Source organism: Vanessa atalanta, chromosome 20 (assembly GCF_905147765.1).
Source record: "Vanessa atalanta chromosome 20, ilVanAtal1.2, whole genome shotgun sequence".
NCBI classification, from domain to species: Eukaryota; Metazoa; Arthropoda; class Insecta; order Lepidoptera; family Nymphalidae; genus Vanessa; species Vanessa atalanta.
In genome coordinates this window covers 5,471,297-5,488,577 of record NC_061890.1, presented here as the reverse complement: position 1 = coordinate 5,488,577, position 17,281 = coordinate 5,471,297, and the positions used below count along the sequence as shown (strand labels likewise).

The following is a 17,281-nucleotide window of genomic DNA, read 5'->3' as shown; positions in this document are numbered from 1 at the left end:
AAAGGGACTTGTATAAATCTCTAACTAAATAAATTAATTGCACTCATAATATACTAATACAATAACAAAGGTATATATTATTTATCCAAACACTAGTTGTCGCCGCGGCTCGGCGGCTTCGCTCATGTTTCAGGCGTTAGGCATAAAAAAGTTGCCTATGTCCTTTCTTGGGGTTCAAAGCTTGCTTTATATCGAATTTCATCAAATTCCGTCTAATTGATTGTCCGTGAAAACGTTCATAGTTCACGTGCAGAGTTCATTTTGCATTTACAATATTAGTGTATATTCAGTCAATAAATATTCCAATCATAATAAAAATCTGATATTCTAGAATGTATTGTATACTTTGTCAATTTTTTTTATAATGTTTTAGGATTGGCAACGATACTACGATGACGCCAACAAAGAGAGGCTGCTGAACGTGATCTCGCTGGAGTTCTCCCACACTCGCCTCGAGAATTACGTGCAGGCGCCTCGCATCGTGCGTCTGATCGACTGGGTGGACACTGTTTGGCCTCGTCACTTAAAAGACCAACAGGTACGCAACAGTAAATTGAATTATAAGACGATCTATTAAAAGTATTTTAAATATAGAGTATTATGTCCTAGTATTTGTTGATTGACCTGGATCTATTATTATTAATTAGTAACTATAACTTGTTGAGATAAGACGTAGATATTGCTATTATAAATTAGTAAATATATATTGTAAAATAAAGTCTATTCCAACCACATGCGCACAAAAGTCAAATAAACTGCATTTAACATCGAATTGATGCCATGTCATTGGTCGAGAGCTTGAATTATCTATGATATTCACTATGGATTCGCGAAAAAATGGCGTTTTGAACGTCGACTAAATTGTTATAAGTAGTTAAGTAGAGTACTGTTGTATTATAAGTAAACGTATATTAATCAGAAACTGTTAGTATCGCACAATATAGCTGAGCTATGAGCAAATCGCATCGAATACGTAATTCTAAGGTTTGTTTATGATAATTCCTTCTTCGATTGCAATAGACTGTATATACTTTGGTACTTTAATACTGGAATATTCCAAATCTCATTAGTCTTACTAATTACTGCTTATTGTTATCTTGGGTCTGGTGGGTTATTGTTTTCTTGGGTCTTTAGACTAACGTTGACGCCAAATGTATGGAAAATATTTATGTATATAATGTTATAAAGCCAGTGACTATGATTAATATATGTAATATTCTTTCTTTCCAGACTGAATCTACCAATGCTCTAGACGACATGATGTATCCGAAGGTGCAGAAGTATTGTCTAATGTCAGTAAAGGGTTGCTACACTGATTTCCATATTGACTTTGGTGGCACATCAGTTTGGTACCACATTCTAAGAGGTAACTTTAATAACTTTTTTTGTATAATCTATAGTATATATCTATATAATAATAATTTATAATCTATGAAAATTCATAACTAATTGAAATGTAGAAATAAATATTAATTTAATTAATTTATTTTTTTACTTTTTTAGGTGCAAAAGTTTTCTGGCTCATTCCGCCGACTGAAAAGAATCTTCAACTGTATGAAAAATGGGTTCTCTCTGGCAAACAATCTGACGTGTTCTTTGGAGATACAGTTGAAAAATGCATTAGAGTTCATGTAAGTATTTATTTCCAAATTTAATCCTCAATGTTTCGTTCAAATCATAAAATATGAGTCTGAGATGTTTTGACTTTTTAACTGGTCAATAAAACTTATATTTTACCCGTTTGATCATCTAAGATAGGTTTAAAAGTTATTTTGTAACTAGTATAGCGAATGCAAGTGATTATTATTTTTTGTTTCACAGCTGCAAGCCGGTTACACATTTTTCATCCCAACCGGTTGGATTCACGCTGTGTACACACCGAGCGACTCGCTCGTCTTTGGCGGTAACTTCCTACACCAATTTGGGATAGAGAAGCAACTCAAAATTGCTCAAGTTGAAGACGTTACTAAGGTAATTTTGATACAAATATATTTTTGAAGAATTGTACACAACAACTTGTATTGTTTTAATATTTACCCTAAAATATCAATACTCGCTGCCTAGTCAAACGTTTTCATAATATAATTTAATAAAGAAAAACACCAAATTAAAACAACATACAAAAATGTCAGGTGCCTCAAAAGTTCCGGTACCCCTTCTTCACGGAGATGCTGTGGTACGTGCTGGACCGCTACGTGAGCGCGCTGCTGGGCCGCTCGCACCTCGCGGCCGAGGGGCACGTGCTGCCCGCGCCGCCGCCCACGCCCAAGGACCACGTGCACCTCACGCAGAACGAACTGCACGGCCTCAAGGTACCTCACCGCCACCGGGTACTGTTATTGCTAGGAATACATCGGATAATCCAGTTTTTTCATATTAATACGAGAAGGTCCGAAGTAGTAATGTTTTTTGGTTTTTTTTACAATAGGAGCGCACCGAAGTAACACTATTCGAGTTTATTTTTTTAATTTTGTCAAAAAAAAGGCGAACTGCGACCATACGTGGTACCAACTTTAATGAATTATATACGGAACAAATAGGCGGGAGTCATTGGTAATGAGGATCATATCGTTTAAGTTGGTCTACATCATAAATTTAATCTTCATTGATTTTTAGCTACCAGCGGAATTATATCAAAATAAACACAATATTAAGTATTGATTATATTATGGTGATCACAGATCCGTGATAAAGATAACGCTTATATGTCTTAGCGAGAAGAACAACAGTGCTTAAATACATAATATTTGTTTATCCAGCGTAAAGTTTTCTAATTTTAATATTATGATGATAATAGCAAATATTTTCATAACTTTTCAGGCGATAGTTGTGTATCTTCACCAGCTGCCCGCAGCTCGTAAGTCAGTGCCGGAACTACTTACGGATCCGATTGCGCTCGTTCGCGATGTACGGACGCTGGTGGAACAGCACAGGCATGACAAACAAAACTTGGCGGTCACCGGTGTGCCCGTGCTGAAAGGTAAATTACAAAGAATTTTATTTAATAAAATCATTACAATATAAACATCAAAATGAGCATCGTTATTTACCCGAAAAATATGAGCATTCAATCAAGTGATAAGAAAAAGTAACGGTTTTTTTTTATTTCTAAATTTAAAATATTTTAACGACTACAATTAACTTGATACTGTTACACTTCGCCAGGGCCGGACGAGTCAGTCACAGGCGAGCGGCGACAGTCGAGCGGGCGCGGCGGGCGCGGCGGCCACCGCGGCGGGCCGGCCCGGCCGCGCCCCGACCACGCCAACAGCGCGCCCCGGCGCAGGCGCACGAGGTAATATACGACATTTTTACAATACCAGTGTTATGTAGTCTTACCAATGTAAATTAATTGTAGGATCCTAATCTATTATTTTATTCATTTCTAGCCGCTTCCCTCCTACTAGCACGAGCCCGGTTAGATAATGAGATGAAATATTGGTTTTATTTCTATTTCAGATGCAAGAAGTGTGAAGCGTGTCAGCGCACGGACTGCGGCGACTGTGTGTTCTGTCACGACATGGTCAAGTTCGGTGGACTCGGTCGTGCCAAACAGACATGCATCATGCGTCAGTGTCTGCAGGTTAGTTTTTCATATATACTCCTATAGTGGAGTAAAGATATTGGAGTAATTAAGAGATATATTGTGTCCATATCTTGCTTTTAGTGGTGTCCATGATAAGTTTATGACAGGGAAACCACTGAAAGCAAGATATTGATTAATTAAACTTTCCGGCATAATGTTGAAAAATGTAGGTTTATCTTTACCATAGAAGATATTTACTTTGATAATATAATTCCATTCAAAATTGATATATTATTCCTAATAATACTTTTTTTTTGTTTTTAGCCCATGTTGCCCGTTACTGCATCTTGTGCAGTTTGTCATCTTGATGGCTGGATGCAGACACCCGTCGCGCCACAGGCTAAGGGTAACTCGGGTAAAATGATGGTCTTTTAAAAATATCGTTGTTGATTTTATTTATTAGTAATTGCTAAATTAATTTGAGATATATTTTATCCTCTAACCAGCAATCCCAGCATAAAATACTAAATACACGTACATGATTTACAATTTTTTATTACGTTCCGTTATTATTTTTCTCATTGCGCAAATATATATTTATAACGCTAACGTTCTTCCAGGTCGGAACGGTCCTTCATCGCTCCGTGAGTGTTCAGTATGCTACAGTATCGTGCACCCAGCTTGCGTGCCTCCCGGTGGACAGATCAACGAGGATTTACCGAATTCATGGGAATGCCCAACATGTACAACAATGGGCCTTAACCACGACTATAAGGTTAGTCTTTTAATATGCCATCTTATTACCATTTGACCAATAGCAAGTAGAACCCTTCATATTCTCCAATATGCCTCAGTAGATTTAATTGTATTTCAAATGCCCATAATTGCGTCTGCATCTGAAATGAGAGAAATATAAAAACAGTTAGTTTTTTCGGTAAGTATTCGTTTGCCGCAAGGTGCTGATATTTGTAGGCTGCTGAATCGATCATAATCATTTAATTACAATTTTGACTTTTTCTTTAAGATTCGAATATTATATATAAGATATTATAATTTATTATAATTACAAATAATATTATAATTATTTTTATTGCGTAAATGAGAATCTATTTGTGCCAAGAAGATAATATACTGTTTTTTATTCAGCCGCGGCACTTCCGTGCGCGTCAGAAGTCGTCAGACCTGCGTCGGATGAGCGTGGGTTCGGATGCGTGTCAATTGAGCCAATACAACAACAAAGTGAGTGGAAAAAACACGTCCTAATCGAAATTAAGCTATTATATGTTTGTCTTAGTAGTACCAAAGTTGTTAATTTGCGTTAACGTTTTACGTAAATTATCGGACTAAAAGACAAAAATGAAAAGAATTATTATCAGTGTCTAAATATTTACCGTACCATGCTAGCCTTCTGGCATAAACAATATTTCTGCTTTTTAATGGGTTGCTGGTAGTTTTACCTATTTCGTTATAATCTATTTCCCTTGGTTTTTGAAAGTCATACATTTGAGACTCACTGAAATTGGCAAATATAAGGCGATTTCAGTTTGAATTAATATAATATTGCTATTATTTTGCCTAAGGTAACATATTAACACCTCTTTATACAGCAATAATAAAATTGTCAAACAATGATTTTCATTTAGAAAAAAATATCTCAACAAGCAAAGTTTTAAATTTGATATAAAAGGGTCTGTGATTTTATTTGAAAATGATGTTGTTTGGTTAGATAGGTTATTTAATATAAAAAAAAAACAAGGTTCGCTGTAATACTTTTGATTTTTGCTGTGTTAAAACAAGGTCGAATTACAGTGTTAATATCTGTAAAATCCTCTAATAAAGTAAAATTTAATTACTTGCAGAATAAGTTACCGGCGCCTCCACCGTTAATCACTGTTAAGTCAGAAGTTGGTTCAGACACTGAGAGCAAACCTGAAGGTGTTGATATCATAAAGACAGAAGATGGTAAGCCTTAGAAAATGTATAGAAATGTATTTGTTGTCTTTTCGTTAGCTAAATATGTTTTCCGTATTCATAATGATTTAGAGGTAAATTATTAACGTTCAATACATTTATATCAAAAAACATTACGAGTTGTGTTTCGGACAAAAGATGAAATGATTAAAGTAACACAGTTAACAATGACTTGTGATATTATGGACAGAAATAAAAAATGAGGAGGAACGGAATGCTGAAGGTGGTACCGTTGGAGAGGGAGAACGCGAGGGCGAGTGGGAGCCAGTCGCTAAGAAAAGGAGACCCAGCGACGAGGATGAAGCGCCCAAGAAACAAGCTCTGCGGGCACACCTTGCGCTGCAACTCACACATCACTCAGCTAAGGTGAGCGGCATAATCGAAGGCATACGATTTGATTGAATTTAATTATTATTTGCGAATGTATGTTGACGTTTGAGATTTGAAATTTCTAGAGACGTAGTATAAAACATGTAGTGATGATAAAATATTAATAATTCTTCATCTATATCTTCTACAGTCAAATTATTATTTTTGCTAACAAACCACTTGAATCGTCACTTAAAAAAGTTAAGCAAGTATTGATCTATCTAAAGAATACGTCGTGAACTCCGATGACTCACTCGCGTCGTACTCGAAAAAGCTGACAATTGGTACTAACAATTTTTGATTTTTATCATTCTGTTTATAACTTACCAGCTAGGCATGGGAGAATGTACATATATACGACGCATTAAAATAATAATTAAAGCAATTAACATCTTCGTAATATTTATAAATGACACATGAGATTATTAGGGCTTTGTATAAGTAGGAAATGTACATATTTTTCTAAAAGCAACAATTGACTATTTCCAGGCGTTAAAGAAGCCTTTATATCCAGTTCGACCAGCTCCGTTGCAGTTTACATCCTCAAGCGGCTCGCCGTGGCTAGATCGCGAAGCAATGTTGTGTGTGTTTGCTAAATTGACGCCCCACGAGCTTGCCACTTGCGCGCTTGTTTGCAAAGCATGGGCTGAGTACTCGGTAAGTTCTACAGTTTGTTGTTTATACTCACATAAATATATATTATCAGTAGTGTTGTCTAAATGATGAAATCTGTTGTTAAATAATTTAAGAACTTTAATTACCGGTTTTTGGCAAACAGCTAACTAAACTTTGCACTCAGTTTATTTGTCAAATAATTAGTAATAATGATTCATTCTTAAAAAAGTAATAACTTCTTAACATTAGGCTGATTTTAACTTTGGATAACTTCAAAATTATGCTAAGTTGTTTGCTTTATTGATAGACGAATAATGTAAATTAATGTTGACAAATTAAAAAGTACTTCAAATTGTTTACAATATTGTCACATATTTTGAAGAATGGCCATTTCTCACAATGATGAGGCTTGCAATTTGTTTCAGTAGTAATATTTCAGAAATATAGTCTTAAAATTTTATAAATTGCATTGTCGTGTTGTTTACTTGTTTTATAAATAACTACTTAAATTCTTCTAGCTATAAATAGGAAAGTGAGCAAGGATTTTTTAAACACAGAAACCGTTGTAACTGAATGAGCAGAGTTTTTTAAACTGGTTATTATGCTGTACTTGTATGTATCAAGTATAAAGTTTAAACAAATGACAGAAATATTTGCAAAAGTAAAATAGTTCCATTTTCTCCATAAAAATAGTTTCAACGTGAATCGTTTCTAATTATTTGACACAAGTATAACCATCGGCAGACATTCTCTACCACATATTATATACTAATAACTTACATTTTTTCAGACAGGTAATACATTAATTAGTATAGTTATACGTAAGCTGTATTCTATTATTTCTGTTTAATTTTTTGCAGATGGATCCGTCGTTATGGCGCAGTATGTCGTTCGTGCAAGTGCGCGTGTCGGCTGCGCAGCTGGCGGGCATCGCGCGTCGGCAGCCTCTCAGTCTGGGCCTTGAATGGTGTCATCTAGCAAGGCGGCAACTAGCTTGGTTAGTTATTATATTTTTTTTACATATATAATTCAGTTTCAAGAGAGCAACACCTAAAAAAAATCTTTGAAATTAATCATCATCACTTTTAAGAACAAGCTAAGCCAAATATTCAAACAAAAATTACTTGATTATAAGACTAAATGTCCCATTGTTCATATTCAAATTTGGGATTTCGTCAATTTGGTTCTGCTGTCAATAAATACTCAAAAGTAACCCTGAGTTTGGAAATTGATTCTGTTTATTTAAAACGGAAGCGTTTTCGAAAAACACGTAAAACCGTTGGCCCTAACTCTGCGATTGTTTCTGATTTATGATATCAATGACCCGTGTTTACCCACAAATATATATATATTAATTATTATATGGCTTGCACTGAAGCCAGTCTCCACTGAAAGAAATCACAGTGGCCGAAATCAGATTCTGCCTGATGGTCATTATTGAAATTATTTTATAAATATGTTTACTTTTACTCTCCAGGTTACTCGCGCGTCTTCCAGCGCTTCGATCTCTATCCCTAGCGGGTTCACCAGCTGAAGCTGCACTGGCACTTCGATCAAGTTCATGTCCGCCACTCACAGCATTGGACTTGTCTTTCGCGAGATGCTTAGATGATGCCAAATTGCGGGGAATCCTCGCTCCTCCAGAGAATTCGAGACCCGGTGGTGGAGCTAGATCGGGCACTGAACCATCGAGGCTCGCGGCGTTAGCTGTACTACGTCTTCCTGGAACGGACATCACAGATGTCGCTATGTTATACATAGTTCAGGTCAGTAGTACCAATATTTGTTTTATTTTTTTGATATGAAGAACTAATATACCGGTAGTTGATGACGATTATGATGGCCTGCATCTAGTCGGGTCTGTCTAATTTGATCGGTCCACCTTCCCGCTACGCTGCGTTAAATCATAATATCAACGAAGGCCTTTGATCTACTCTTCAGGCTTTACCGAAGCTGTGCGAGCTGGATGCGTCGTCTTGCGCGCGGCTAACGGACGCGGGCGCGGCGCAGCTGGCGCACCACGGCCTGCAGCGCCTGTCGCTCGCCGGCTGCCGGCTGCTCACCGAGGCCGCGCTCGACCACCTCGCTAGGTGTCCCAACCTCGTCAGGTAACGAACTCCATCCTACTAGTCTAACCTACGTACCGACCGCCTTACACCTTTTTTCGGTGTTGCTGAAAATTGCTGAATTAATTTTATTTTCATAATGAAAATATAAACTAAAATTTTTTGATTATATCATTTTTATACATCAAACTGTGTGCATTTAGCACACAGTTTGATGTATACAGAATAATACGGCTGATGACTAATATTTTATAAAAATTATTTCTAGATTGGATCTACGACACGTCCCTCTCGTGTCAACGCAAGCAGTAATCAAATTCGCCGCTAAATCAAAACATAACTTACACGTTAAGGATGTCAAGTTAGTGGAGCTCAGGAACACCTGATGCGAGGCGGAGTCCGCCGAACCGGCGGAAGAAGAAGTATTGAGTGAACCGCAAGAAAATGAGTGAACGAAAAGTGATATAGGATAGTGATGTGTTGGTGGCATAGCTAAGTCAGCCTAACGCTAACCATTCAATATATTAGCAGTATAAAATACAACTTTGAGTTTACATTACTGTTTTGTATCTCAAAGAAATATATACTAAGATATTATCCGTAGAGGTTAGTAATGTTATTAGTTTTAACATTTCTCTATATGTATCTTATTTCATCAAGAAATTTTATCACATTGACTATTTGCCAAAAAAGAAAGTAATCGCTGTAAGTTAACATTTTATGTATTCATTTTATGTCATTAACATTTCGCACATATCAAATTAGGTCTATGCTATCAACATGTATTTTGTGAAATGTAATGACAGAAAAAGACTTGTTTGATGTTAAGTGTTGGAAGTGATAATTTAAAATAATATAGTTTTAGATAGGTCCCCGGAAACTCTGATTTAGTCTTGTAAATAGTGAATAGCAATGTAGTATCTCAGAGGTTTATCAATTTTCTTCCATAGGGCATAGCTAGTGCTAGGTTTCGTTCTTCCGATTTCATACTGATTACTTACCAGTATATTTTATATGTGTTTTGACAATGGATTCTATATATTTCGAGTTTTCGAGCTTCGTTGATCCCATAAGTTAATAGCTATGCCTATATGCAACCAATCATACGAAACCAAATAGTAGATATAATAAATAAACAGCTGCATGCATTCTTTTCTTGAATTTACAATGAATACTACTATGTTTTATTTCTAATGTCTAAAAAAATACTCGTTATTCTCACTCTGTTCGAAATTACCATAAGATAAAATAGGATTGTCTCTTGTTAATTTTTAGCAAATTTCAATACAATTTGTATGTACCATCGAAGTTTAGACAGGATAAACAGTAAAAATAATATGTACCATAAATATTATTTTTACACATAGGGACACATTTTATTTGCATTTGTTTATGGGAGGAAGGGAATTGAGTGCAGTGTAACATCATAGATATCTTTCTTTGAATTTACAATCACAGCTAATTTTTGTATTGCTTGAGTTATAATTGAGTTATGTTATTTCTTTAAGTAATTCATTAAAAATAAATATTAGTATGATCCTTTCATGTATCTAAGACGTAAATATAACCCATGAAAGAATTACGCCTAAAATAGTTACTTTTCAATCTAAATGACATATTGAAAGTTAAAAATTATAATTTTATTGCATGCTGTTGCATTGGTATATATTTTATTGTTATTTTTATGTACCCTCTTCCGAAAAGGTGGCAATTGAATACATTAAATATATATTATTTTCAATTATTTAATTTTTTTTTGTGTAAAAAAAAAATCTAAGAGACAAGTAATAGCAAGATTGCACATTTACATTTAAATCTTTGACCCAATTTTGGTGTGAATTCGATGTTTGTCTTAGTTTCATTTCATAGTATTACATAAATTTGTATATACTAACGCCTTATTAGTAAATGTTGTATATGAATAGTATATTTGATTCTTATTATACATATGTAATATTTTATCTTCTTTCCATTGTCAAATTAATGTTGACGGAAAGAGAGAAATTGCTGTATAAATATTCACAATACAACTATCATCAGTAAGGCAGTTATTATATCAAATAACGTTGAAAATATCAACTGTAAAGGCTATTTTTAAAATTATTTTATTTTGCCCGCACGTATAGGAATAGTTTTATTTTGTTTTCATATTCTTGAAGTGAATGTTTATATTATCTAGAGTTGGGTCATATGAGTTTTTGTTGACATTAAAATATCAATACTTAGTAACTGGCGTTAAAATAATTATACATGTGTAAATATAAAAAAATATTTATTACTGCACTTAAAAACACGAAGCGTATATTTTAGTTTCATGACAATTTAAAATTGCTTGTATTCTTTTTAGTTCTAGTCGCTTATTAGATTTAGGTCGTTGTTATAAATAGCTCTAATAGTGACCAATGTTTGTCGTTTTATTTCAAAATATTTGAGGCTATGGAAATTGTTGAAAACCATCATAAATTTATATTATGAATAAAAAGAAATGTTATCGAAAATGTAATTCATCCGACGAATTTATAACAAAAATTGTGTAAATTTGTAATTAAATTTAAAAATCAAATATAAATTTTAATGTATTGTAAATAGTTATTATTATTTCATATCATCAGATCCAATAATAGTCGAATTGTGAAAATTAACTCATTGTCTATTAAAAATTTTTCGTTGTGAAAAAAAGAGGTAAAATACATCAATGAATAATGATAGTCTATAAGTTAACCGACTCTGGTCACAGTATGCGAGGTCGGAGGGCCGCCTATAGTATTAGTTTAGTAAAAGTATCCTTTACGACTTTGATTATTATTAGTATTAATGTACACAAAAAGTAAACGTGGTGAATCTTAATAGTAAATTTAAAAACAGGGAAAGTATTTGTTTAAATGTTTTTAATTTCAATATCTTGTTACTATGAAAAAAAAATCCAAGTCTATTTTTTATGTACATTATTCCAAGTGTCACTTGGTAAATTATAGGCTCTATGGATAAATGATTAGATGTAAGCATCGTGTGCCTCTGTGTATAAACCATTAGAAAAACATAAAATAAATGTATAATAAATAAATATTATTATCATTAATCACAAAAAAGTTGCTTTTTGAAATCAAATAAACGATAAAGTTGATGATTTCATAAAATTAATACTTATCAAATGTAACATAGATATTATATAGTTTTTTAAGAGTGGAATTTAAGAAGAAAGACTTTGTTTTGTACTGGCTAGGCCCGCAGGCTGGCAACACTGCGCAGAGATGGTGATATTACGACTAGGTCTAGCTCTATGATAAACGATGTTATGTGAATTTGATGGTTTAAGAATCGTAACATTGTATCATTGGTTACCATAAGCACTTATAGTATTTGAAATAAATATTTACATTGAAGTTTACTGGTATTATTTGTCCTATTTTTATAGAATACCAATCGAGAACCTATAAGAGTAGGTAACATAACATTCTTAAATTCAGTGTTAATAGTAAATTTAAAGTTGACTACCTCGTAACTCTAGTGACTAGATATAAGGCCGCAGGTCCTGGATTCAAACCCAAAATCGGGTCGGTAAAAAGTTTTTAGGATTTTCAGTAACTCCGCACAGTGTGCGGCTAAACTTCAGTCGGATTTGCCGTGCCATCGGCTTGTTAGAGATAGGGATTAGAGAGTGCACGTGTGTTTGAGCACACTCTGTGTACTATAATATAATGTCCTACGTAAATTGAGACTTAACTTTCTCTTGAGATTTGTCGCCGTGGTCGAAATCAGTTAGGACATCATCAGCATCACATGAATAGTTCATAAAAAATAGTATTTATAATTATCTTTTACATAGTAATATAAACTTTATTACATATATTTTATGTATCATTAATTTAAACTAGGGAGGGATAAAATCTCTGGTCTGGTCGAGTTTATTCGGCTTTGTTTTGCGTGAAATTGCTGATAACATAAATACAAGCAATTAAAAAAATTATTTGTTAAGCTAACTAATGTTATCTTGTTTTATTTTCAAGGTTTGTATAATACACATTGATTGTGTATTATTCACTTTTTTTTTTAAACTTTTAAATGTTAAGAAAACTTTAGAAATTAGTTTTGATTTAATTTTAAATAAAATGTTCATTGTTATTAATAGCTCATCAGACTAGATGATCGGAGAGAGCTCCAATGGTTTTTCGTGCTTTGTGAATGATGGTTGTGTAGAACTGTCAACTTCGTAGATCCAAGTTACTTCTGTAGTCGTATTTACTGAAACATTTTATTTCAGTATAGATCTTATTTTTGGTACAGTATCAAAATTCGATTCGTCTGTAGAAGAAGTTGTAAAAAGATAGCTTAGGAATGGTCATATCGCACTTAATGCGATCAGCTCCCTCAATTTTGAAAATGCAGCGCTCTGTCTGCCTTCTATTTTTTACATGTGAACCATTCCTTACATTTAACAATGTTTATCTCGAATCCAATTAATATATTTTTTATGATAACCTGAATTTAAACTTTTACGAATTTTCTCTAAGTAACTTGCGTGTTTTATTGGTCTCAGGGTCTTTTAGTAAAGGCTAATGGTTGCCGGCTTGCTCGCTTTTTTCTTGTAATCTGCCTGTATATTATCGATGATAAAAATCTACCAGTTGTAGCTTTTGTAAATACGGGAAACCATAATATAATTTCAACAACTCTTGATATTTATGTTATGTTTCTTGTTTTATTAATATAATATAAAAAAAATAAACAATACTTTTAAGTTTAATAAGTTATAAGTTTTAATTTCATGTAAATAAAATCCGTCAAAATGCCAATGGGGTTTTTATTGAAAAGAACGATTAATTGAACTAATGAACTTTTTTAATTAATTAAATCTAAAGTCTCGTTTATAATAAACCTCACTTGAATCAAATGTTAGAATTAATATTTAAGTATATTTATGTTTATGACTTTCGATAAATCATCAAAATGAAATATTTTAATACGAAACAGCAGGTCATGAAAGAATTATACTTAGATTATTATAATTATAAATACATAGGTGTACCTATATAAAAATTTACATTAGATGCCACGACTTTATTATTTGTAATGTATTATTTATAATTAACTAGCGACCCGGCCCGGCTTCGCACGGGTGCAATGCTGATACTAAATATACTACAGAATTTCTCTAAAATTATCAGTGTGTCTCTACTATATTGTGCATGTATTATACATACAAACCTTCCTCTCGAATCATTCCATATATTAAAAAAACCGCATCAAAATCCGTTGTGTAATTTTAAAGATCTAAGTATACATAGGGACAGACAGCGGAAAGCGACTTTGTTTTATACTATGTAATGATGATGATAGTAGGTACAATAACATTAGTACCTAGTTTATATGTAAAAATAATATAACATAGGTACTTAGTATGTTATTTAGGCAATTTTTTAATACCTATATTATATTTTTAAAACATAATTTAAATAAGTTCTGGAGAGTAAGTAAATAGGTATTTCTTTTTCAACACGCACTCTCCCCTCAAGAAACGAGAGGCGTTGAGATTAGTCGAGAATCCAATTACATTTTCCAAATACCTATTTTTCCCCGCAGCGGGTTCAAAGCTCACGGAAAATTATTTTCTTCGCCCCTTAAGAAATGAAAAATAAACGTGTCCCGGGAATAATGGAGGCTATAACGACGAGCGAGATCGAAGCATGCTAAGTTGCAAGAGGATGAACGAGACAGAATAGAAAATGTTTCAGAGTTAACACTCCCGCTTTGTCCCCAGAAGATTTGGCGAATGAGTCAAATAGTGTGGATTTAAAGGTCAGAGACTGGCTTCAATTGCAAATGAGGCGAAGAAAAAAGTTCCTTCACGGCAAAAGATAAGACGGCGAAAAATAATTTTACATCTCAATTAATTTTAATGTGAATTTTTATGGTGTTTTTAAATTGAAAAAATGTATATTTTCATAATAAAATATTATAATGCTTTCATTATTAGTACCTAAGGAATGCTGCCGTTTTAGGGTTTTCTAGATTTAGTGCTTTTTCGTTGTTATTGAGCGTGCATTTGAGAATTTTAATTCCCCAAAAGCGCTGAGTTACCCCACCCAAAGCTTTGAACGATATAATATATATTATTTTTTATATAATATTTTAATTACTCACAATAGCAGTTTGCAATAAAAAGTGGACTTAAAACTATTTAAATACAATTATGATTGTATTTAAATAGTTTACTTTTATATGACGTGTTTACTAAATATGCAAGAAATTCAATTTAATATATCATTCACATATATTTGGGAATCGGGAACTATTTTATACAATCATAATTGTATTTAAATAGTTTACTTTTATATGACGTGTTTACTAAATATGCAAGAAATTCAATTTAATATATCATTCACATATATTTGGGAATCGGGAACTATTTTACGTCATTGGTAATAAAAGTATTTTAATTCTGAATAATTTTTAAATTGTACAAAAAAAAATTGATATAAAATTTAACGGCCTCCTATTTGATCGCGGCCACGGTAGCCCAAGGTATAGGTAGCTCAAGGAAGCCATTCCAAATGCCATTCTAAATTCTGAGCTGCTAATTTGAAATGTTCGGCCGAGAAACCCAATAACTATATTGGTCTGACAGGCAGGGCCGGACCGTAAGTTTAGAGGGTCTTGGGCTAACACTACTTAGGGGCCCATCTAAGACATCTAAACGTAGACTGCTTTTTTTGTTTTTCGCTGCGGAAAAAGCTGAAACAAAAAAAGATCTAAATATTCGCGTCTTATGTCGAATTACTAATTTTGTCCCATTTGGTGTCGAAACACTTGGCCCTTAAAAGTATAACACCTCGCCGTATTGCCTCCACTGGTGACAGGAGATCGGAATTGCGATTCAACGGGGAAATGCTGCTAGCATTCTTGCCACCATGCCACGCGGTCAAGATTTATACAGTAACTATTATTAATTCATATTTGTATATATATTTAAGCATTTAATGTTATCAATTCTTATGTTAATATTGAGCCGTAGACTTGAAATAAATTAATTGAATGGGTTTGATTAATTGCAGGACTCGCAGGGCTGTAAACTATACGATCTGTTTAATTTAATAAATTTATAGATTATTTCGCACTATTGTCTATTTTTGACTTTGACTTGACTTAGCTGGGGCCCCCTTGAATCCACGGGGCCCTGGGCTGAGGCCCAAAAAGCCATATGGTAGATCCGGCCCTGGACTCAGGGCTTGAACCAAGGACCTCTGGATCTACGGCCTTATAAATTAGCTCAGAATATAGATTCAAGTGAAAAGCTCAGTACTTTCTTGCCGGACATGTCCATCTAAAGCTACACGACCAGTGACTCAAAGTTATACGCTTAAATGAGTTGGAAGACATTTGGCAAATAAAATAAAGCAAATTATCCTTGACAATTCTATGGATTAAGAAAGTAATAAAATAATAATAAAAAATGTCGCTGTTCTTTTATACTCACAGCTTAACAAGATATTTTCATTTGAATAGCCGCGCACATTCAGTATTAACAATAAGTAAAATAGCATTACATATAATGTACGAAATCACAGATCCCCGAATTTATTACGTAAATTACCCAAAACGTTATTCGATTTCCACCCTCTTTGCGCAAACATTTGGCGAGTGTTTCATACACGACGTAATCGATTTACTTGAACGTTGATATAAAATAAAATTAACAATTTCCTCGTTATAGTGAATAGATTGACCCCGAAGTTTGCTTCAAAGGCCAGATTAGATTAGGTTTTAGGTTTTCAATCGAGAAATTCTTAGGATTTTCTTAATGTCATGAATCATGATAGATGGACGATTTACTGGTTCGTTGTCATCACAGAACAGAGAAATTGGCGTTGTTAGAAATATTAACCATTGTCAATGCGCAACCAACCGAGATGGCCCAGTGGTGAGAACGCGTGCATCTTAACCGATGACTTCGGGTTCAAACCCAGGCAGGCACCACTGAATTTTCATGTGCTTAATTTGTGTTTATAATTCATTTTCGTGCTCGGCAGTGAATGAAAACACCGTGAGGAAACCTGCATGTGTCTAATTTCAACGAAATTCTGCCACATGTGTATTCCACCAACCCAGAATAAAGCAGCGTGGTGGAATATGCTCCAAACCTTCTCCTCAAAGGGAGAGGAGGCCTTAGCCCAGCAGTGAGAAATTTACAGGCTGCTAATGTAATGTAAATGTGACCAACCTACGTGACTAAGATGTTACGTCCCTTGTCCCTGTTGTTACATTAGCTCAATTATCATTCCAACCGGAACACAAAATTATTAAGTATTGTTGTTTGGAGATAGAATTTGGGACGAATGGGGGGTACCTATCCAAGTTTGCTTGGACAAGCAGTACCTGCAGGAAACCTGGATGGTCGAACACTTGTTTAGTGTAAGTGTTTCTAAGCTCTTTCCGGTCCTGACGAATTTTTGCCTTACCGTCAGACAATAAGAGCGAGGTAATAGACGTGGTATAGTTTAATTTGAGAATCAATAAGTAAGTGTAATGCTATTTGTAATGTGTATTTAATGCTAAGTGTAATGTGTATTTAATAAAGTAATTTGATTTGATTTCAGTCGATTTGGTGGTTGTGCTTGTAAAAACCTACTTGTAAAGAATATTTTTATTATATGTATAAAGGTGTCATCACATTTATCTTTTGTAATAACTTATTTATTCAAGGGAAGAATACGTTCAGTGAGTTTGCTCTCGTAAA

The 17,281-nt window shown here is 33.9% G+C and overlaps 1 protein-coding gene across 2 annotated transcripts in view; it reads left to right on the top strand.

Annotated features, from left to right (window-relative positions):
- The window catches only part of LOC125071735 (jmjC domain-containing histone demethylation protein 1), a 29,660-nt gene extending 17,730 nt beyond the window's left edge, over positions 1-11,930 (top strand). Inside the window, exons 4-21 of one of the 2 annotated variants that reach the window (XM_047682088.1) lie at positions 374-538; positions 1,231-1,366; positions 1,504-1,631; positions 1,822-1,971; positions 2,133-2,312; positions 2,821-2,980; positions 3,166-3,295; positions 3,460-3,583; positions 3,851-3,932; positions 4,147-4,301; positions 4,673-4,765; positions 5,386-5,488; positions 5,688-5,863; positions 6,356-6,523; positions 7,342-7,478; positions 7,959-8,247; positions 8,423-8,589; positions 8,816-11,930. In XM_047682088.1, the coding sequence (XP_047538044.1) occupies positions 374-538; positions 1,231-1,366; positions 1,504-1,631; positions 1,822-1,971; positions 2,133-2,312; positions 2,821-2,980; positions 3,166-3,295; positions 3,460-3,583; positions 3,851-3,932; positions 4,147-4,301; positions 4,673-4,765; positions 5,386-5,488; positions 5,688-5,863; positions 6,356-6,523; positions 7,342-7,478; positions 7,959-8,247; positions 8,423-8,589; positions 8,816-8,933 (2,661 nt within the window). In that variant the 3' untranslated portion in view covers positions 8,934-11,930. Of the gene's footprint in view, positions 1-373; positions 539-1,230; positions 1,367-1,503; positions 1,632-1,821; positions 1,972-2,132; positions 2,313-2,820; positions 2,981-3,165; positions 3,296-3,459; positions 3,584-3,850; positions 3,942-4,146; positions 4,302-4,672; positions 4,766-5,385; positions 5,489-5,687; positions 5,864-6,355; positions 6,524-7,341; positions 7,479-7,958; positions 8,248-8,422; positions 8,590-8,815 lie in introns of both variants that reach the window. The other variant, XM_047682087.1, reaches the window with a different exon arrangement.
- The last annotated feature ends 5,351 nt before the right edge of the window (positions 11,931-17,281 follow it).